The 21,157-nt window shown below is 69.8% G+C and overlaps 3 protein-coding genes across 3 annotated transcripts; 2 read left to right on the forward strand and 1 right to left on the reverse strand.

The window, feature by feature from the left end:
• Positions 1 to 2,760: 2,760 nt before the first annotated feature.
• LOC311203179 (sphingosine 1-phosphate receptor 2-like) lies at positions 2,761 to 3,813 on the reverse strand (the record flags this gene model as incomplete). The annotated part of the gene is made up of 1 exon (XM_084277826.1): positions 2,761 to 3,813. The coding sequence occupies one exon, from the start codon at positions 3,811 to 3,813 to the stop codon at positions 2,761 to 2,763; it is 1,053 nt and encodes a 350-aa protein (XP_084133952.1).
• A 7,767-nt stretch (positions 3,814 to 11,580) lies between these two features.
• On the forward strand, positions 11,581 to 17,959 carry MRPL4 (mitochondrial ribosomal protein L4). Its single transcript, XM_084277827.1, has 8 exons — positions 11,581 to 11,846; positions 12,039 to 12,210; positions 13,030 to 13,081; positions 13,815 to 13,932; positions 16,351 to 16,457; positions 16,547 to 16,656; positions 16,747 to 16,817; positions 17,634 to 17,959. Exons 1-8 carry the CDS (start codon positions 11,609 to 11,611, stop codon positions 17,777 to 17,779), a joined length of 1,014 nt encoding a protein of 337 aa, XP_084133953.1. The 5' UTR covers positions 11,581 to 11,608; the 3' UTR covers positions 17,780 to 17,959.
• Positions 17,960 to 18,435: 476 nt separating this feature from the next.
• LOC311203181 (intercellular adhesion molecule 4-like) lies at positions 18,436 to 20,330 on the forward strand. The gene is made up of 5 exons (XM_084277828.1): positions 18,436 to 18,541; positions 18,977 to 19,240; positions 19,342 to 19,626; positions 19,746 to 20,006; positions 20,150 to 20,330. Exons 1-5 carry the CDS (start codon positions 18,484 to 18,486, stop codon positions 20,284 to 20,286), a joined length of 1,005 nt encoding a protein of 334 aa, XP_084133954.1. The 5' UTR covers positions 18,436 to 18,483; the 3' UTR covers positions 20,287 to 20,330.
• The last annotated feature ends 827 nt before the right edge of the window (positions 20,331 to 21,157 follow it).

The following is a 21,157-nucleotide window of genomic DNA, read 5'->3' on the forward strand; positions in this document are numbered from 1 at the left end:
GGAGGCCCCTCCCGGGGGCGGGAGCAGGGGATGAGCTCCCGGCCCGGCGGGGCGGTACCTGTCCGGGGGGCGGCCGGGACGGGGCGGCCAGGGGAGGGCGGCTGGAGGGGCCGGGCCGGACCGGGCCGGGCGGGAGGGGCTGCGGGGGGAGGTACCACTGTGGGGCGGGGGGGACACATCGGGGGGACGTACCACTGCAGGGCGGGGGGGGACACATGGGGGGGACGTACCACTGTGGGGCGGGGGGGGACACTGGGGGGACGTACCACTGCGGGGCGGGAGGGGAGGTCACCGGGGGGACGTACCATTGCGAGGTGGGGGCGACACACCGGGGGGACGTACCACTGCGGGGCGGGGGGGACACACCGGGGGGACGTACCACTGCGGGGCGGGGGGGGAGGTCACCGGGGGGACGTACCACTGCGGGGCGGGGGGGGAGGTCACCGGGGGGACGTACCATTGCGAAGGTGGGGGGACACACCGGGGGGACGTACCACTGCAGGGCGGGGGAGGGACCGGGCCATAGCATTGCGGGGATGGGGGGGTCACAAAGCCTCTATCTCAGCGGGTATGGGCCATACCACTGTGGGAATAGGGGTGGGCTGTACAGGACACACACACACCCCCCATAGTGCAGTGCAGATGAGGGGGGCCACTGGCTGCACCACGGTGGGGCCCGGCCGCAGCCCCAGGGCAGCTCCACGCCCGCCCAGGGCTGCCCCAGGCTGGGCCCCAGCCGGGGCACCCCAGCACCCAGCACCCATCACACACGAGGCAGCCCCACGCTGGGCTCCCCACGTCCCCCCAACGCTTCAGCGAGGGGCCCCCACCCCATTCCCGCCCCCGTTTCCCGCCCGGTTCCATGAATCACAGCACCACGTGCTTCCCACTCCCGCGGGATTCCCCCATCCATCACCAGCGCTCGGCACCCGCGGGGCTCAAGGTTGGGGGTGGGGGCTGCACAGGCCTGGCTGGGGGGGGGGGGGGGGCTCTGCATTACAACATGTTGGGTGATGGGGAAACAACGGACTTTCCCCCTCCCGCCGCCTGCGGAGGCAGCTCTGGGCCCCAAGTGCTGCTGGGGTGGCCAAAACCACTATGGGTCACTGCCAGGGCGCCTGCGGGGTGCTGAGACGGGACCCGTCTCGACGGCGGCGGTGGGGGAAAGGAAACGAAACCCACCCCCCCGTTCCCATCACCGTTTCCTCTGCAACCTCAGAAAAGAAACTGGGCCAAATTGGGGTTTCACAGGTTTCGGCACCAGCGCCGCTATCCCAGGCCTGAGCCGGCACCGGGGAGGAGCGTGAGGCACCAGGCTGGGGGGGCTGTAAGAGCAAGGGGGAAGCCTGCAGAGCCATGGAGTGGGGAAAGGGGACCCAGGCGTATCCCTCACTTCCCCCAGCGTGGCACGGAACCTTCCCCAAAACGCCGCCACCATCACTGGGAGGAAGAAGCTGCGGTTGAGGCCGAAGCCTTGTGAGACAGAGGCGAGGAAGCGCCAGGCCCGCTGAGTTCGGGGTGCCCTCCACGCACGTGCATGTGTGTGTCTGTGTGCACCCCCCAGCCCCAGCCCCTCCATCCCTCCCTGAAGGATAGGAGCTGGGGGGGTAAGAAGGGGGGGGGTCTTGGTGGTCCCCGGGGCCAGGAAGGAGGAGGAAGCAGGTGGAGAAGCACCGTTTTTATACAACCATCATCCCTTGGGGGGGGCAAGTGTCAGTGGGGAGGAGGAGAGAGGGGGGGGGTCATCACAGTGATGGGGGGCTGAGCCCTGGCAGAACCGGTCACGGCAGGGCCGCCCCCCCCAAACTCCGCGCGCCAGCACGCGGTGGGACCACGGAGCAGAAGGTTGAGGGCGCAGGGGTCCCCGTGTGTGTGTGTCCATCAGCGTGTGTGTCCCCCCCACCCCACCCTTGAAGGGCACCCCAGAGCCTGGGTTTTCCTGGCAAAGCTTCCCCCACCCCCACGTCCCGCGGTCGGAGCCACCCACGGTGCCGGGGAGCAGCCGGGGGCAGAGGATTTGCCACTGGCGCCAAGGGTGCCGCGGGGAGCCGGGAGTAGGGAGGGGCCCCGGCACCCGTCTGACAGGTCCCACGGGGGCCCCGGGGCTCGGGCAGGGCGTGGGAAGAGCAACACGCGTGTCCGTGCTCGCGCACACGCCGGCGCGCACACCGGGCACGGCCATCCCAGCCAGGGCGTCGGCAAACGGGGGCGATGGGGGGGGGGGGGGAACCGGGTGGGATGCCCCTGGGTGGGGTGAAGGGGTGGTGGTGGGGGGGAAGATGCCCAGATGAAGGTGCAGTTGTCCATCCGTACCTGGAAAAACGTCCGCCCCGAGCCTGCTCCCTTCGTACCACTGCCCCGAGCTGTGGGGCAGCTGTGGGGCAGCCATGGGGCAGCCGTGGAGCAGCTGTAGGGCAGCCATGGATGGGGCAGCTGTGGGGCAGCCTTAGGGCAGCCATGGATGGGGCAGCCATGGGGCAGCCATGGGGCAGCCGTGGGTCAGCTGTAGGGCAGCCATGGGGCAGCCACGGGGCAGCCATGGATGGGGCAGCCGTGGATGGGGCAGCCATGGGGCAGCCGTGGGGCAGCCGTAGGGCAGCCGTGGATGGGGCAGCTGTGGGGCAGCCTCGGGGCAGCCGTGGGTCAGCTGTGGGGCAGCCGTGGATGGGGCAGCCATAGGGCAGCCGTGGATGGGGCAGCCATAGGGCAGCCATGGATGGGGCAGCCACGGGGCAGCCGCGGGGCTGTCATCAGGACCCCCTAGACGGAGGTGGTACACTCGCGGGTGATGGGGGAAGTGGGCAGCTCATATTTTGGGGTGCAGCGGTCCAGCGAGCTGGAGGTTCGGAGCGGGACCCCGCAACGGCTGGGGGGCTTGTCCCGCCGCCCCGCCCCGCAGCAGCACAGCACCCGCAGGAACTCCCGGCGCATGTCCTTGCTCCGCAGCGTGTAGATGATGGGGTTGGCGGCCGAGTTGAGCGTGGCAAAGGCAAAGAAATAGTTCGCCTTGTAGAGGATCCGACACGCCCGGACTGGGCAAGAAGCATCCATCAGGAGGATGATGAAGGCCGGCAACCAACAGATGATGAAGGCTCCTAGGACGATGGTGACCGTCTTGAGCAAGGCCAGTGTCTGGGCGGTGGCGATCTCGGCGTGGCTGGAGCGCACGATGCAGTAGATGCGGCTGTAGAGCCCCACGATGGCGAGGAGGATGAGGGTGAAGATGGTGGTGACGAAGAGGACGTAGCGCTTGGAGTAAAGGGGGAGGACGGTGGAGCAATCCCCGAGGTCGCTCATGCAGTTCCAGCCCATGATGGGGAGGCTACCGATGGCGGCGGCGATCACCCAGCAAGCCCCAATCAGCAGCACCATCCGGCAGTTCTTATCGCTGCTGTAGACCTTCACCTTGGTGATGGCCACGTGCCGCTCGATGGCGATGGCCAACAGGCTGAAGACGGAGGCGGCCAGCGTGGCGAAGGCCGTGCCCTCCCTCACGAACCACTGCACCGGCGTCAGGTTGAAGGTGGTCGCCCCGGAGAGCAGGATGTTGGCCATGAAGGCTGAGCCAGCCAGCAGGTCAGAGAAAGCCAGGTTCCCGATGAAGATGTACATGGCCGAGTGGAACTTCTTGTTGCGGAAGACGGAGATGAGCACCAGGAGGTTCTCCAGCACGATGAAGCAGCACAGCACGACGATGAGGATGGATACCACCCAGCGGGAGGTGGTAGGGGAGCTCTCCGAGCCTTCCTTGGTGTAGTTGTAGTGCTCCCGGATTTTCTCCGTGTTGAAGTATTCCTTGTAGATGCTCCCCATGGTTCCCTGGGCGCTGCCCGTCGCCCTGACCTCAGCGCTGCTCAGGACATGGTGAGCCCGGGTCACGGAGACCTGTGGGGAGGGAGAGGTGGAGTGGGAATGGCTCTGGGATTCCCTGAGAGGAGCACGATGGGGCTGGGGGGGGGGAAGCTGGGGAGTACTGGGGGGGGGAAGCTGGGGAGTACTGGTTGGGGGGTGGTGTGGTACGTGCCCGGTGAGGAGCCAGACGTGCAATTCGGCGGCGCCGCATCCGCACCGGCACAGTATATATGACTCAAAAAGGAAATCCTGATGGCAGGTGATAAGACAAGAGAAGCACCTTCACCCTGCCCGGGCCGCAGCCCGCGGCCGTGAGACGTCCTGCCACCACCACAGGGACACCGGAGACCGGAGGTGACACTGGGGCTGAGAATAACCCTGGGGAGGGGGGTACGCGGTGATGAGCAGACAGGAGCGCATTGAGGAGGAGGGTGGTCTTGGGGGACCCCCCCCCTCCTCCCTGGGGATGGGGGGGCTGCTGTGGGATGCAAAGAGCTGTGGATGAGGTGGGTGGGACACCCCCCCGGTACCCTGAGGGATGGGGGGGCTGGTCCTGAGCCCTTGGTTGGGAAGGGGGTCAGTAAAACAGGGTGTGGGGGGGGACACACACAGCACTGACCATGCACCCCAAAATTAGGGGCAGGGCACACGGTAATGCCCCCCCTTTGCCTGGATTGGGGGGTGGGGACACTGGGTACTGTGTGTCCCCCCCTTGAACAGGGAGGGGGACCCTGCATCTGCCCAGTTAGGATGGGGCACTGGTACCACCGTGTGTGTCCCCATGTAGGGATGGGACCCTCGGTACCGTGACCCCCCCCCATTTAGAGATGGGACCCTCAGGACACCCATCTGTCCCCCAAAGTTCAGTACAGGAGCCCCAGCTCCCCGTTTAGGGCGGGGCACCACCCCACCCCCCACTTAATTAGTGATGAGACCCCCGGTTAAGGGGCCCCCCCCCCACCCCTCCGGTACCGGGACGGACCCCCGGGGGTGCTCGGGATGGGGAAGGGGGGGAAAGATGGGGGGGAGGGAAGGAGGGACCCCGCGCCCCACCGCACCTCCGGCCGCCGCCCGCCGTGCCCCGGTGCCTCCGGTCCCGCCGCTCGGTACCTCCCGCAGCCGCCGCCGCCGCCGCCGCCCGGGCTCCGGGCACCGCCCCTCTCTCCCGCCGCCCCGGGACCCCCCCCCACCCCAGCCCGGGATCCAGCCCCGGGAGCAGCAGCCGCCGCCCCGAGCAGAGGCTCGACCGCCGTGGAGCATCCGCCGCTTCCCCTTCCCCTTCCCCGCCCGCCGCCCCCGGCCCCCCGCCCCCCCCCCTCCTCCTCCCCGCTCTTCGAGGGCAGCGGCGGCCGGGCGGAGCCGGGCAGGGGGCGGGCGAGGGGCGGGGACGGAGGCCCAGGGGTCCCCCGGGGGTCCTGGCTCAGGATCCGCCCCGGGACACCCCCCCCCCTCCCAGCAGAACCCGCCCCCCGGCGCCCCCAGCCCCGGGATCCTCCCCTAAGTCTCCCCTCGGCACCTCAGGAGCTGGGGGGGGGCGGTCCCAGGCCAGGATCGGGGGCCGGAGGGGGGGGTCCCACAACGTCACTACCCAGCCGGGGGGGCTCCAGGGCAGGACCAGGGGGTCCCACACACCCTCTGACTATTGAGGGGGCTCCAGGGCAGGACCAGGGGGTCCCCCACACCCTGATTATCTGGGGGGGCTCCAGGGCAGGACCAGGGGGTCCCCCACACCCCCTGACTATTGGGGGGGCTCCAGGCAGGACCAGGGGGTCCCCCACACCCTGATTATCTGGGGGAGCTCCAGGGCAGGACCAGGGGGTCCCACACACCCTGAATACCCGGGGGGGGGTGTCTGGGGAAGGACCAGGGGGTCCCCCACACCCTGACTATTGGGGGGGGCTCCAGGGCAAGACCAGGGGGTCCCCCACACCCCCTGACTATTGGGGGGGGCTCCAGGGCAGGACCAGGGGGTCCCACACACCCTGAATACCCGGGGGGGGGGGCTCTGGGGAAGGATCAGGGGGTCCCCCACACCCTGACTATTGGGGGGGAGCTCTGGGGAAGGATCAGGGGGTCCCCCACACCCCCTGACTATTGGGGGGGCTCCAGGGCAGGACCAGGGGGTCCCCCACACCCTGAATACCCGGGTGGGGGGCTCCAGGCAGGACCAGGGGGTCCCACACACCCTGAATACCCGGGTGGGGGGCTCCAGGCAGGACCAGGGGGTCCCACACACCCTGACTATTGGGGGGGGGCTCTGGGGAAGGACCAGGGGGTCCCTCACACCCTCTGACTATTGAGGGGGCTCCAGGGCAGGACCAGGGGGTCCCCCACACCCTGACTATTGGGGGGTGCTCTGGGGAAGGATCAGGGGGTCCCCCACACCCTGACTATTGGGGGGGGGGCTCTGGGGAAGGATCAGTGGGTCCCCCACACCCTGACTATTGGGGGGGGCTCTGGGGAAGGATCAGGGGATCCCCCACACCCTGACTATTGGGCGGGGGCTCTGGGGAAGGATCAGGGGGTCCCCCACACCCTGATTATCCAGGGGGCTCCAGGCAGGACCAGGGGGTCCCCCACACCCTGATTATCCAGGGGGTGCTCCGGGCAGGACCAGGGGGTCCCACACACCCTGACTATTGGGGGGACTCTGGGGAAGGACCAGGGGGTCCCCCACACCCTGACTACCCGGGTGGGGGGGCTCTGGGGAAGGATCAGGGGGTCCCCAACACCCTGACTATAGGGGGGTGCTCCAGGGCAGGACCAGGGGGTCCCCCACACCCTGACTATTGGGGGGTGCTCCAGGGCAGGACCAGGGGGTCCCCCACACCCTAATTATCCAGGGGGCTCCAGGGCAGGACCAGGGAGTCCCCCACACCCTGACTACCCGGGTGGGGGGGCTCTGGGGAAGGATCAGGGGGTCCCCAACACCCTGACTATTGGGGGGTGCTCCAGAGCAGGACCAGGGGGTCCCCCACACCCTAATTATCCAGGGGTCTCCAGGGCAGGACCAGGGGGTCCCCCACACCCTGATTATCCGGGGGGTGCTCCAGGCAGGACCAGGGGGTCCCCCACACCCTGACTACCCAGGTGGGGGGGCTCTGGGGAAGGATCAGGGGGTCCCCCACACCCTAATTATCCAGGGGTCTCCAGGGCAGGACCAGGGGCTCCCCCACACCCTGACTATTGGGGGGTGCTCCAGGGCAGGACCAGGGGCTCCCCCACACCCTGACTACCCAGGGAGTGCTCCAGGCAGGACCAGGGGCTGGGGGTCCCAGGAAGGGTTGAGCATCCCCAGTGCAGCTGGTCCAAGGGGGCAGCTGTGGAGAGGAGGAGCCTGGGAACCCCCTGGCCGCGGTGGGGGCACACAGGGCCCCTTGTTCCCAAAATATCCCCGGCTCCAGCCCCGGGGCCACTCGGCTGCCCAGCAGCAAATTGGATCACGCCGGGGCGGCGGGGGCCCGGCTGGGCTTAGCGCAGGGCTAAGGCCCCGGAGGAGGAGGAGGCAGCAGATGGTGCTGGGGCCGGATACAGCCCCGGGGAGGGGGGGTGTGCAGAGGAGGGGGGGGGACCCCCACCGTGCCCCCCACTCCTCCAGCACCCTCCCGTGTGCGGGTGGGCGCTCGGCTCGGCGGGGCGCGTTGCGGTGCCGCACGGTGAGGTGTGGGGTGGGGTGGTGGTCATGTTGGCCACCGGTGCACCGGATTCCCCCGGTATGGGACCCCCCCAAACCCCCCCTCCCGGAGCTCGGGGACCCCCCCCCCCCAGTGCTGGTGTCCCCCCCACTGTGGCAGCCGCTTGGGCGCCGTGGCGGGGACGTGGAGTGTTTACCGAGCCGGCGCGGTGACCTGGCGGCACCGAATGCTCCGAATTCCTCCTCGACTGGAGGGTCCCGGCTCAGGGTGGGGGGCTGTGGGGGGGGGTGCTAGGAGCTGGGGTGCAGCCGGCAGCACCCCGACACTGAGGGGGCACGAATCAGGGTGCAGCGGGGCATGGGGGTGCTGCGGTGTGTGGCCAGGGGCACCGGCACACCAGTGCACCAGTGCACGGTGAGGGCACGTGGGTGCCGGCACCCCACTGCACGCCTGGGTGGGCACTGGCACCCCATTGCACGCCCGGGTGGGTGCCAGCACCCCACTGCATGCCTGGGTGGGCACCGGCACCCCACTGCACGCCTGGGTGGGCACTGGCACCCCATTGCACGTCCGGGTGGGTGCCGGCACCCCACTGCACGCCTGGGTGGGCACCGGCACCCCGTTGCACACCCAAGTGGGTGCCGGCACATGTGCCCTCTCCAGCACCCTGTTGCACACCCAAGTGGGTGCCAGGACCCCATCACACACCTCAGTGGGTGCCGGGACCCTCTTGCACACCCAGATGGGTGCCCACACCCCGTTGCACACCCAGGTGGGTGCCAGGACCCCATCACATACCCAGATGGGTCCCAGAATCCCACTACACACCCGGGAGGGTACCAGGACCCCATTACACACCCACCTGGGTGCCAGGACCCCATTACACACCCAGGAGGGTGCTGGGACCCCGTTACACACCCAGATGGGTGCCTGTCCCCTGTTACACTCCCAGGGGGGTGCCAGGACCCCGTTACACACCCACCTGGGTGCCAGACCCCCGTTGCACACCCAGGTGGGTGCCCACACCCCGTTGCACATCCAGATGGGTGCCAGGACCCCATTACACACCCAGATGGGTGCCCACACCCCGTTACACACCCAGCTGGGTGCCAGGCCCCCGTTACACACTCAGATGGGTGCTGGGGGGGCAGCGGTACCCGGGCACACCCGCGGGCACAGGCTCAGCAGCACCCTGGCACCCAGTGCCACCCGGCCCTGCTCAGCGCAGCCGTTACCCGTTGCACAAGCGGGGCGCCGGGGGGGTGCCAGAGCTGCGGGAGGGGGGGGGGGTTTGGGGGGTGGGGGGTGTGTCCGTCTCCATGTTCCGCCCCCCCCCATCCCTCCCCACCCCCGCCAGCTGCCGGCCAGATGTTCGGCCCCGGGCAGCCGCTTCCCGCCCAAGGGTGCCCTTGGGTGGGGGGTGGGGGGGACACGGGGCGGGGGGGGGGACACGCCGGTATTGCCACCGCGGCGGGACGGCCACCCAAGGGAGCGGCACCCTCAGCACCCCCCCCACCCCGGGGGTCCCGTCCCGTCCGCCCTCCCCACCACCACCTTCCCCTCCCCCCCTGGCCCCGCCCCATCCCGAGGGGGGGGTGTCTCTGCGGATTCCCCCCCCCCAACCCCCCACCCCAGGGGTTTTGGGGGGGGGGGGGGTGGGGTGTAAACCAGCCTCTTACCGGCTGCTTCCCGGTCCCGGTGCCGGTGCCGCTGCCCGGTCCCGGCAGCGCCGCGCTGGGTTTACAACGTGTGCGGGGGCGAGAGGGGGAGGAGGACGAGGGGGGGGGGCGGCGGGGGGGGGGCGGTGCCGCTCCGTTCCCCGCCCCGCGGAGGAGGGGCGTCTCTGCCCCCCCCCCCCCTCCTCCACGGTCCCACATGGGCGGCTGGGGGGGGGACACCCCGAAATTGGGGTGGAGGGAGCCGGGAGCCCTTCACTTGGGGGGGGCACGGTGTGTGGTGGTGGGGGGGGGTCTTGTCTTCTTGGTACCCCCCCCGCAGGATGGGGGTGGGGGGGTGGGGGGATCCTGCCCCATTCATTGGGGGTGCCCCACGGGGAAGTTTGGGTGGCTGCTTGTGACGTCAGTGGCGGGAAGGGTTACGTCATGGGGGGGGGAGCATGTAGTTCCCCGGCTCCCTGCCCCCAAAATAAAAAGGGGGGGGGGGGCACATAACACCCAAAAGTGCCCGAGTTTGGGGGTCCCACCGGTCCCTGCCCCCAAAAACCAAAGCCGGGGTTTTGGGGGGGGCGGGGGGGGTGCAGGATCGGGCCCCCAATCCCCAAATTTGGGGGGAGGCGCAGTGGTTTAAGAGGGGGGGGTGTCGTCTATGTGCCCCCCCCGCCCCCCGCCCCAGCGCCTCGGCGTTGTGCCTGGAAAAGCTTCCAGGACTTTCCAAGGCTGGGCTGGGGGCCAGAGAGGAGGGATATGGGGGGAGGGGGGCTGGAAAGGGGAGACCCCCCCCAAAAAAAAAAAACCCCAAGGACGGAGCGATTCCTCCCCCCCCACGCAGCCCCCAGCCCTGGGAAGGGGGCAGGGGGGGCCCCCCACACCCTCCCCCAGCATCCCGGGGCCGCTGGAAGGGCTGGGATTTAATTGGAAACAGGCGGCGGGATCCGGGAGGGGGGGGAAGGGATGGGCAGGATGAGCCCCCCCCCTCTCTCCACATCCCATCCCCCCTTTGCCCTCCTCCTCCTCCTCCTCACCCCTGGAATCCCCCCCGGGACGGCTCCGGGCCGGATCCTGGCTCATCCATAGGCACTGGGAGGGGAATGGATCCCCAAATGGGTTGTGGGGGGGATTAGGGGGGATTAGGGGGGGTAGGGTGGGCAGCCCCCCCCCTCATCCTGCTGTTCACACCCCCATCCCCATCCCAGCTCCACCATGGGCTGAGCGCCCAGTTCCCAACCGGTTAACGGGATAAACACCACGGGGAACTGGGATGAACTGGGATGAACTGGGATGAACTGGGATGGATGCCCCAGCTCAGCCCCCCCCCCAGCGTGGTGGGGAAGGGGACACACACTGAGTGACCCCCCCCCCCCCCCATCCCATCCCATCCCATCCCATCCCTGCCCACCCTGGTCCCAGCACGGTCACACCACGTGGGCCCGAGCGGGGCTGCCGTGTGCCGGTGGCACCGGGACCGGGAAGGGGAGCTGGGGAAGCGGCACTGGGAAGGGGAACTGGGAGAGGGCACTGGGAAGTGGCAATGGGAAGCGGCACTGGGAAGGGATGCTGGGAAGGGGAAGCGGCACCAGGGAGCTGCACTGGGAAGGGATACTGGGAAGGGACACTGGCACTGGGAAGGGGCACTGGGAAGGGGCACTGGGAAGGGACACTGGCACTGGGAAGGGGCACTGGGAAGGGATACTAGGAAGCAGCACCAGGAAGGGACGCTGGCACCGGGAAGTGCCCCAGGAAGTGGCACCGGGAAGCGTGCCAGGAAGGGGAATGGACACTGGGAAGCAGCCCCGGGGACACCGGGAAGCGGCCCCAGGAAGGGACACCGGGAAGGGACACTGGGAAGTGGCCCCGGGAAGGGACACCGGCCCCGGGAAACGACACCTGGAAGCGGCCCCGGGGACACCGGGAAGCAGCCCCGGGAAGGGACACCGGGAAGTGGCCCCGGGAAGGGACACCGGTCCCGGGAAGGGACCCCGGGAAGGGACACCGGGAAGCGGCCCCGGGAAGGGACACCGGGAAGGGACATCGGTCCCGGGAAGCAGCCCCGGGAAGGGACCCCGGGAAGGGACCCCGGCCCCGGGAAGGGACCCCGGGAAGGGACCCCGGGAAGGGACCCCGGCCCCGGGAAGGGACCCCGGCCCCGGGAAGCGGCCCCGGGAAGGGACACCAGGAAGGGACACCGACCCCGGGAAGGGACCCCGGGAAGGGACCCCGGGAAGGGACCCCGGCCCCGGGAGGCGGCCACGGTGGCAGCGGCGCATCTGGGGACAACGGCGGGGCGGGGCCGGGGGGAGGGGGCTCCAGGCGGCCCCAGCGCCGCTCCGCCCCTTCCTCCCCCTGCTCCCCTTCCTCCTCCTCCTCCTCCTCCTCCTCCTCCTCCTCCTGTCCCTCCGGAAGCGGCGGCGCGCCGGCTGATGGCGTCACCCGCACGCGGCCGCCATGCTCCGGTACCGGGCGGCCGGTCTCGCCGCCGCCGGGACCTGGGCCCGGGGCTGGGGCTGGGGCTGGGGCCGGGCCGGCGCCGCGGGGGTGAGACCCGGGGCCGGGGGGGGAGGCGGGGGGAGAGCGGGGCTCGCCGCCGCCTCCCCTCCCCACCCCGCTCCGGTGGAACGGCCGCTCTCCCAGCAGGTCTCGTCCGGTCCCGCCTCCCCCCGTGATGCCTCCGAGACCCCCGGGGGTGAGTCCGTGGCGGAGCCCGGCCCGGGGTTGGGACACCGGGGATGGGGGTGGGCAGGGCCGGGGCACCGGGGCCGCCCCTGGGGAGGAGGGAGCGGGGATGCCCCGTGGGACCGGGATGCCGGAGCCTCCCCCGACCCCCCCCCCTCGCTTCATCCCGGTGCCCCCCCCATCCTCCTCTCCCCTCCCCCAGGGAAGCCGGTGCTGCCCTTGGTGCTGCCGTCCCCGGTGCTGCGGGGCTGCAGCGTCCCGGTGCCGCCGCCCCGGGCCCCGGTCCAGGCCTGGGTGGAGTCGCTGCGGCACTACGGGGACGAGCGGCGCGGCCTCACCGACCTGCACCCCGATGTCTTCGCTGTCAGGCCCAGGTAGGGCTGGGGGGGGGGGTCCCAGGGACTGGGGGGAGCCCATGGGGATGGGCTGGGGGGGGGGTCCCAGGGACTGGGGGGAGCCCACGGGGATGGGCTGGGGGGGGGGTCCCAGGGACTGGGGGGAGCCCTCGGGGATGGGCTGGGGGCAACGGGGGTCCCTGGGACTGGGGGGAGCCCATGGGGATGGGCTGGGGGCAGTGGGGGTCCCAGGGACTGGGGGGAGCCCATGGGGATGGGCTGGGGGGGGTCCCGGGGAGCCCACGGGAATGGGCTGGGGGCATCGGGGGTCCCAGGGACCGGGGGGAGCTCACGGAATGAGCCGGGGGGGGTGGGGGGGCTCCCGGGGAGCCCATGGGGACGGGCTGGGGGCAACAGGGGTCCCAGGGACTTGGGGGAGCCCACGGGGATGGGCTGGGGGCATCGGGGGTCCCAGGGACTGGGGGGAGCCCACGGGGATGGGCTGGGGGCAACGGGGGTACCAGGGACTGGGGGGAGCCCACGGGGATGGGCTGAGGGCAACGGGGGTCCCAGGGACCGGGGGGAGCCCACGGGGATGGGGGGGGGGAGCCCAGGGACCGGGGGGAGCCCATAGGGGCGGGCTGGGGGGGGGGTCCCTGGGACCGGGGGGAAGCCCATGGGGACAGGGTAGGGGGGGTCCCGGGGAGCCCACGGGGGCAGGTTGGGGGCATCGGGGGTCCCGGGGACCGGGGGAGCCCACAGGGATGGGCTGGGGGCAACAGGGGTCCCTGGGACTGGGGGGAGCCCACGGGGATGGGCTGGGGAGGGGGTCCTCTTGCTCAGTGTGTGTCCCCTCAGACTCGACATCCTGCACATGGTGGCGACCTGGCAGAGGAACTTCAGGAGGATCGTGAGGAGGGGGACAGGGGGGAGGCTGGGGGGGGCTCTGGGGAAAATGGGGGAGGCTGGGGGGGCTCTGGGGGAGGAGGGAGGAGTCTGGGGGGGGCTCTGGGGCAAAAGGGGGGAGTCTGGGGGGGCTCTGGGGCAAAAGGGGGGAGTCTGGGGGGGCTCTGGGGCAAAAGGGGGGAGTCTGGGGGGGCTCTGGGGCAAAAGGGGGGAGTCTGGGGGGCTCTGGGGCAAAAGGGGGGAGTCTGGGGGGGCTCTGGGGCAAAAGGGGGAAGTCTGGGGGGGCTCTGGGGGTGGAGGGAGGAGTCTGGGGGGGCTCTGGGGGTGGAGGGAGGAGTCTGGGGGGGCTCTGGGGGTGGAGGGAGGAGTCTGGGGGGGCTCTGGGGGTGGAGGAGGGAGTCTGGGGGGGGGCTCTGGGGGAGGAGGAGGGAGTCTGGGGGGGGCTCTGGGGGAAAAGGGGGCAGTCTGGGGGGGCTCTGGGGCAAAAGTGGGGAGTCTGGGGGTCTCTGGGGGAGGAGGGGGGAGTCTGGGGAAGGTGACGAGAGTCTGAGGGGGGCTCTGGGGGAAAAGGGGGGAGTCTGGGGGGGCTCTGGGGAAGGAGGGGGGGTCCTGCAGTGTTCAGGGCAGCATCCTGTCGCCTTTTGGGGGTGGTGGGGTGGGGAGGGGTTGGAGTCAGGCCTGCTGGGCCCCCCCTTCACGTGGGGAGGGGTCAAGCCTTCCGTGCCCCACCCCCCCAGAGCTACGCCAAGGTGAAGACGCGGGCAGAGGTGCGGGGGGGCGGCCGGAAGCCCTGGCGCCAGAAGGGGACCGGCCGCGCGCGCCACGGCAGCATCCGCTCCCCCCTCTGGAGGGGCGGTGAGTGGGGGGTCACTGGGGGGGTCACTGGGGGGGTTTGGGATGGGGGGGTCACTGAGCCGCTCCCCGCTCTGGAGGGGCGGTGAGTGGGGGGTCACTGGGGGGGGTCACTGGAGGGGTCACTGAGCCGCTCCCCCCTCTGGAGGGGCGGTGAGTGGGGGGCCTGGGGGGGGTCACTGGGGGGGTCACTGAGCCGCTCCCCCCTCTGGAGGGGTGGTGAGTGGGGGGCTTGGGGGGGTAACTGGGGGGGTTTGGGATGGGGGGTCACTGAGCTGCTCCCCTCTCTGGAGGGGCGGTGAATGGGGGGGTCACTGGGGGGGGAGTCACTGAGCTGCTGCCCCCTCTGGAGGGGCGGTGAGTGGGGGGCCTGGGGGGGTCACTGGGGGGGGTTGGGTTGGGAGGGGTCACTGGGGGGGTCACCGAGCCACTCCCCCCTCTGGAGGGACGGTGAGTGGGGGGCCTGGGGGGGGTCACTGGGGGGGTCACTGAGCCGCTCCCCCCTCTGGAGGGGCGGTGAGTGGGGGGTCACTGGGGGGGGGGGTTGGGTTGGGAGGGGGGGTCACTGAGCCGCTCCCCCCTCTGGAGGGGCGGTGAGTGGGGGGGTCACTGGGGGTGTCACTGAGCTGCTCCCCTCTCTGGAGGGGCGGTGAGTGGGGGGCTTGGGGGGTCACTGGGGGGGGTTGGGATGGGGGGGTCACTGGGGGGGTCACTGAGCCGCTCCCCCCTCTGGAGGGGTGGTGAGTAGGGGGGTCACTGGGGGGGGGGGTGTCACTGAGCTGCTCCCCCCTCTGGAGGGGCGGTGAGTGAGGGGCTTGGGGGGTCACTGGGGGGGGTTGGGATGGGGGGGGGTCACTAAGCTGCTCCCCCCTCTGGAGGGGCGGTGAGTGGGGGGCCTGGGGGGGGTCACTGGGGGGGTCACTGAGCCGCTCCCCCCTCTGGAGGGGTGGTGAGTGGGGGGCCTGGGGGGGTCACTGGGGGGGTCACTGAGCCGCTCCCCCCTCTGGAGGGGTGGTGAGTGGGGGGCCTGGGGGGGTCACTGGGGGGGTTTGGGATGGGGGGGTCACTGAGCCGCTCCCCGCTCTGGAGGGGCGGTGAGTGGGGGGTCACTGGGGGGGGTTACTGGGGGGGGGTTGGGTTGGGAGGGGGGGTCACTGGGGGGGTCACTGAGCCGCTCCCCCCTCTGGAGGGGCGGTGAGTAGGGGGGTCACTGGGGGGGGGGTGTCACTGAGCTGCTCCCCCCTCTGTAGGGGCGGTGAGTGGGGGGCTTGGGGGGTCGCTGGGGGGGGTTGGGATGGGGGGGGGGTCACTGAGCTGCTCCCCCCTCTGGAGGGACGGTGAGTGGGGGGCCTGGGGGGGGTCACTGGGGGTGTCACTGAGCTGCTCCCCCCTCTGGAGGGGTGGTGAGTGGGGGGCCTGGGGGGGTCACTGGGGGGGTTTGGGATGGGGGGGTCACTGAGCTGCTCCCCTCTCTGGAGGGGCGGTGAATGGGGGGGTCACTGGGGGGGGAGTCACTGAGCTGCTGCCCCCTCTGGAGGGGCGGTGAGTGGGGAGCCTGGGGGGGTCACTGGGGGGTCACTGAACCACTCCCCACTCTGGAGGGGCGGTGAGTGGGGGGCCTGGGGGGATCACTGGGGGGTGTTGGGTTGGGAGGGGTCACTGGGGGGGTCACTGAGCCGCTCCCCCCTCTGTAGGGGCGGTGAGTGGGGGGCTTGGGGGGTCACTGGGGGGGGTTGGGATGGGGGGGGGGTCACTGAGCTGCTCCCCCCTCTGGAGGGACGGTGAGTGGGGGGCTTGGGGGGGTCACTGGGGGGGTCACTGAGCTGCTCCCCTCTCTGGAGGGGCGGTGAGTGGGGGGTCACTGGGGAGGGGGGTTGGGTTGGGAGGGGGGGTCACTGAGCCGCTCCCCCCTCTGGAGGGGCGGTGAGTGGGGGGGTCACTGGGGGTGTCACTGAGCTGCTCCCCTCTCTGGAGGGGCGGTGAGTGGGGGGCTGGGGGGGTCACTGGGGGGGTCACTGAGCCGCTCCCCCCTCTGGAGGGGCGGTGAGTGGGGGGACACTGGGGGGGGGGGTTGGGTTGGGAGGGGGGGTCACTGAGCCGCTCCCCCCTCTGGAGGGGCGGTGAGTGGGGGGGTCACTGGGGGTGTCACTGAGCTGCTCCCCTCTCTGGAGGGGCGGTGAGTGGGGGGCTGGGGGGGTCACTGGGGGGGTTTGGGTTGGGGGGTCACTGGGGGGATATTTGGGATGGGGGAGTTGCTGGGGGGGGGATTTGGGATGGGGGGTGTCATTGGGGGGGGGATTTGGGATTGGGGGGTGTCACTGGGGGGATATGTTGGATGTGGGGGGGGGGTGTGTCACTGGAGGGGTGGGGGGGCAGATTTGGGATGGGGAGGGGGTATCCCTGACCCCCAGACCCTGGCAGGGGGCATCGCCCACGGGCCGCGGGGTCCCACCAGCTACTACTACATGCTGCCCCTGAAGGTGCGGGTGCTGGGGCTGAAGGTGGCCCTCACCGTCAAGCTCATGCAGGTACGAGACCCTCAGCCTTGTGGGGGGGGAGGTTGGGGGTCCCCTGAAGCCCCCCCACCCCTCCCTAGCAAGATACCCCCCCCCCCCAGGATGACCTGCACATCGTGGACAACCTGGAGACCCCCAGTGCCGACCCCCAGTACCTGCTGGACCTGGCGCGGCACCGGCACTGGGGCCGCTCCGTCCTCATCGTGGACGTGTGAGTGGGGACACCAGGGACAAGGGAGGGCTTTGGGGGGGGTCCCACCAGTGTGTCACCCCCCCTTGTCCCCTTTTCCCTCCCCTCCAGCAATGAGATGCCGGAGAACATCGAGGCTGCGGCCGACGACCTGAAAACCATCAACCTGATCCCAGCGCTGGGTGAGAGCTCTGTGGTGCCCCCCAAGCTCAGGGAGACCCCCCCAAAACCCCCCCTCAGACCCCAGAAACTCCATCACCCCCCCAGAAACTCCCTCACCTTCCCAAAAACCCCCTGAAACCTCCCTCACCCCCCCAAAAACCTCCCCACACCCCCTGCAAGAAACTCCCTCGCCCCCCACCAGAAATTCCCACACCCCCCCAGAAACTCCTTCACCCTCCTGAGAAACCCCCTCATCCCCCCCCAAATCTTCCTTCCCCCCCCCAGAACCCCCCTCTCCCCCAAGAAACCTAATCACCCCCTAGAGAAACCCCTTCACCCCCCGAAAAATCTTCCTCATCACCCCCAAAATCTTCCTCCCCCCCAAAATCTTCCTCACCCCCAAGAAACCCCCTCCCCCAAAAAATCTTCCACATCCCCCCAAAACCCCCTCATCCCACCAGAAACACCCTCAGCTCCCCAAAACTCCCCTCAGCCCCCCCAAATCTTCCTCCCCCCAGGAACCCCCCTCACCCCCCCAAGAAACCCCCCTCACCCCCCCAGAAACCCCCTCTCCCCCCCAAAAATTTTTCTTCTCCCCCCCAAAACCCCCTCCCACCCCAATCTTTCTCCCCCCCCAGAAACCCCTTCATCCCCCCAGAAACCCTCACCCCGCCCCAAAATCTCCCTCACCCCGCCCCAAAATCTCCCTCACCCCGCCCCAAAATCTCCCTCACCCCGCCCCAAAACTCCTTCACCCCGCCCCAAAACTCCTTCACCCCCCCCAAAACCCCCTCAGCCCCCCCAAAACCCCCCCTCACACCCCCTCCCTGGCTCAGGGCTCAACGTGTACAGTCTGCTGAAGCACGAGACGCTGGTGCTGACCCTGGACACCGTCACCTTCCTGGAGAAGACGCTGCTGTGGCACGACACCCGCTACTCCCCCCTCTACCCCTTCTCCCTGCCCTACAGCGACTTCCCATAGCCCCCCCACCACCCCCGGGCTGGTGGGAGCCCCCCCGGGCTGGAAGGAGTCCCCCCGGGCTGGTGGAACCCCCCCTGTCTGGTGGGAGCCCCCCCCAGCAGGACCCACCCCCATCCCTTAGCAGGGGGGATGTTTTGGGGTGTCTTGTGCTGCTCTGACATTAAAGTGAAGTTTTTCTCAGCTTTTCCTGGGTTTTTTTATGCTGGGGGGGGTGGTCATTTTGTGCTGGGGAGGGGTCCCCACCTGGGGGGTCCCACTCCCACCTCCATCCTGCTCCCACACCCCCCCCCGAATTTCCAAGCTGGCGCCATTCCAACTGGGTAGCCAGGATTTTGGGGGAGGGTGTTGTGTGTGTCTGTGTCCCCCCCACATCAGCAGTCCCGTCCCCCTGCCCTCCAAGGGGCAGAGCTCTCTGTGCCCCCCACCCCCCCCCCCCACCCCAAGCCCCCTCCCCACTCCGGCAGAGGCTTCAGCGTGGGAACGTTGCGCGTCTCCGGGGCGGCGGTTTGTCATCCGTCACACTGAGGTTGAGGGGTGTGAAGCTGCCCCCCTGCCCCTTTCATCAGGCTTTGTTGTGTTTGTGCCCCCCCTCCTCTTCCCTGGGGGGGTGTGGGGGGAAGTGGGGGCCGGTTAGAGGGGAGGAAATGGAGCAAGAGGCCGAGTTTCCTCGGTAGCGCGGCGGCGGCGGCGGCAGCTCGAGCGCCATGGAGCTGCGCCGGAGCTGGGGTGCTGTGGCTTTGCTCTGCGTCCTCCTGCCGGGGGGTGAGTTGGGGGACAGGGGAGGGGAAGGTGTGTGGTGGGTCCCTGCTCCCCCCCACCCCCCCCTTCCTCTTCCAGCTTCCTCAGGCTCTGGGAAGCTGCAGCGCTGCCGTTACGGCCCCGGCACACGGCGCTTCCTGGTGGTTGAGGGGTGGTTTTTGGGAAGGGGGGGGAACCCAAGGGGGTGGTTTGGTGCTGCTGGGGTTCTTCTCCCCCATCACCATCCCCACACCTGGGGGGGGTGGTTTGGGGGTACGGTGTGGTGAGGTTTGGGGGGGGGGTATTGGTGTGAGAGTGGCTGTTCCAGCCACATCCTGAGCTGGACTCAGCCAACGGGGCACTGGGATCCCTCAGCCTCCGGCACCGGGATCCCTCAGCCTCCAGCACCGGGACCACCACCGGTTCCTACGGTAACCGGGGGGGGGTTTCCCCTCCTAGGGCACCCCAGTCCCTGCTGGGTGTCCATCTTCCCCGAGGAACCGACGGTGGAGTTTGGCACCCCCCTCCTCCTCAACTGCACCAGCTCCTGCCAGAACTACAGCCAGCTGAACTGGGAGGTCTCGGTCCACAAAATGTGGCAGCAGGGGCCTGGCTGGGTGTCCCTCAGCATCGCCAAGGTCACCGACTGGAGCCTGGAGCTCCAGTGCTTCGGCGTGTTCGGGGGGCAGCGGAATATCACAGTCACCCCCCTCCGTGCTTACCGTAAGGACCCCAGGGTGGGACAAGGGGGGTGGGGTGGGTGGGGTAGGGGGTGTCCCAGTCCACTCCCAGTCACCTTCACCCCACCTTGACCTTCCCCACAGAGTTCTCACCCCCCCAGATTTCCCTGGGGGGTGAGGTGGTGGCGGGCAGAAGGGCGAACGTCACCTGCCGCGTGTCGGCCCGGGTGCCCCCCCAGGAGCCCCTGGACCTCAACCTGACGCTGGAGGGTGGGGGGCTGCCCCCCAGCACCCAGCGGGGTCCTGAGGCCACGGTGGATTTCGTGGCGCGGCCGGAGCAGCACGGTCAGGAGGTGACGTGTGAGGCCGCGCTCCGGCTGGGCCGCCGGCTGGTCGTCAACAGCACCACCACCACGCTCTGGGTCTACGGTGAGTTGGGGGACTGAGGGGGGTGGGTAGAGCCCCACTCAGGGCTGGGGATGCTGAGAGGGGGCACCCAGCCATCCCCCCCACTTCCAACCCCATGCTTCCCACCCCCGCCCTCCCAGCCGCCCCTCACCACATCCAGCTGTGGGCATCGCGCACCGAGTTCGCCACCGGTGACAACCTCACGGTGACGTGCCAAGCGCAGGGGAACCCCCCCCCAGGGCTGCAGTGGGTGCTGCCCACCAACTCCAGCGTGGAGCTGCGGGATGGCGGCACCACCGTGGTCATCCCGGCCGCGCAGCGGGAGCACAACGGCACCTACCGCTGCCTGGCCGGGAACCGCTACGGCACCGGCGCCGCCAGCGTCGACATCCTCTTCCGAGGTGAGGGGGCACCCGGTGATGCCCAACCCCACACCGGGCATGGGTGGGTGTGGGGAGTGTGGGTGCAGGGGATGGAGGAGCTGGTATCCCCTGGGTGCTGACGCCCATCCTGCTGTCTGGTCCCATCCCCTCGTCTCCCTCAGGATCCTCCCGCAGCCTGGTGATCCCCGTGGTCGTGGCCGTGGCCGTGGTCATCGCGGTGGCCGTTCTGGGCTTCTCCTGGTGGATGTACCACTCCCGAGGCTGGAAGCCGATGCCGGGTGGGTCCCAGCCGGGTTAACCCACCCTGAGCCGGCTGCTCGAGCCAACAAGGAGCGATTCTGCCCCCCAATCTCCTCGTGTGTTTGTCTCATCTCTCCCTTCACCCGGCTCCGGCGCGGCTCCGGCGCAGGAAGGGGGGTTGAGGGATGTGCCGGATCTGGGCTTTCATCCCAGTGGGGTGTGGGGAAAATCCCGGGGCTGGTCTGGGCAGAGCAGGAGCAGAGCCCTTTCCTGGCATTCACGTGGTTGATTGTTAATGAGCCGCCTTCGTTAGCGGGATGGGGTGGGGGGGGGCTGAGGCCAAGCTGGACGTGCTCGCTTGGCCTCCTGCCAGTTCTTGCCAGCGCGGTGGGCTCGGGGTGGCTGCGAGGGGGATGAGTGTGCAAGGGGGGGTTGGGGTCTGCGGTGGGTGTGTAAGGGAGCCTAGACCCTGCGGGGAGTGTGCAAGGGGGCTTGGACCTCACAGTGAGTGTGCAAGGGCGCTCAGAGCTTGTGGTGGGTGTGTAAGGGAGCCTAGACCCTGCCACAAGTGTGCAAGGGGGCTTGGACCTCACAGTGAGTGTGCAAGGGCGCTCAGAGCCTGTGGTGGGTGTGTAAGGGAGCCTAGACCCTGCTGCGAGCATGCAAGGGGGCGTGGGAGGCCACAGTGGGTGTGTAAGGGAGCCTAGGCCCTGCCACAAGTGTGCAAGGGGGCTTGGACCTCACAGTGAGTGTGCAAGAGGGCTCGCGGCCTGCAGTGGGTGTGTAAGGGATCCTAAACCCTGCTGTGAGTGTGCAAGGGGGGTGTGGGAGGCCACAGTAGGTGTGCAAGGGAGCCTAGGCCCCACGAGCGTGCAAGAGGGGTGTGGGAGGCCACAGTGTATGTGTGTGAGGGAGCCTAGGCCTTGCTG

Source organism: Gallinula chloropus, assembly GCF_964237585.1.
Source record: "Gallinula chloropus genome assembly, chromosome: 36".
NCBI lineage: Eukaryota > Metazoa > Chordata > Aves > Gruiformes > Rallidae > Gallinula > Gallinula chloropus.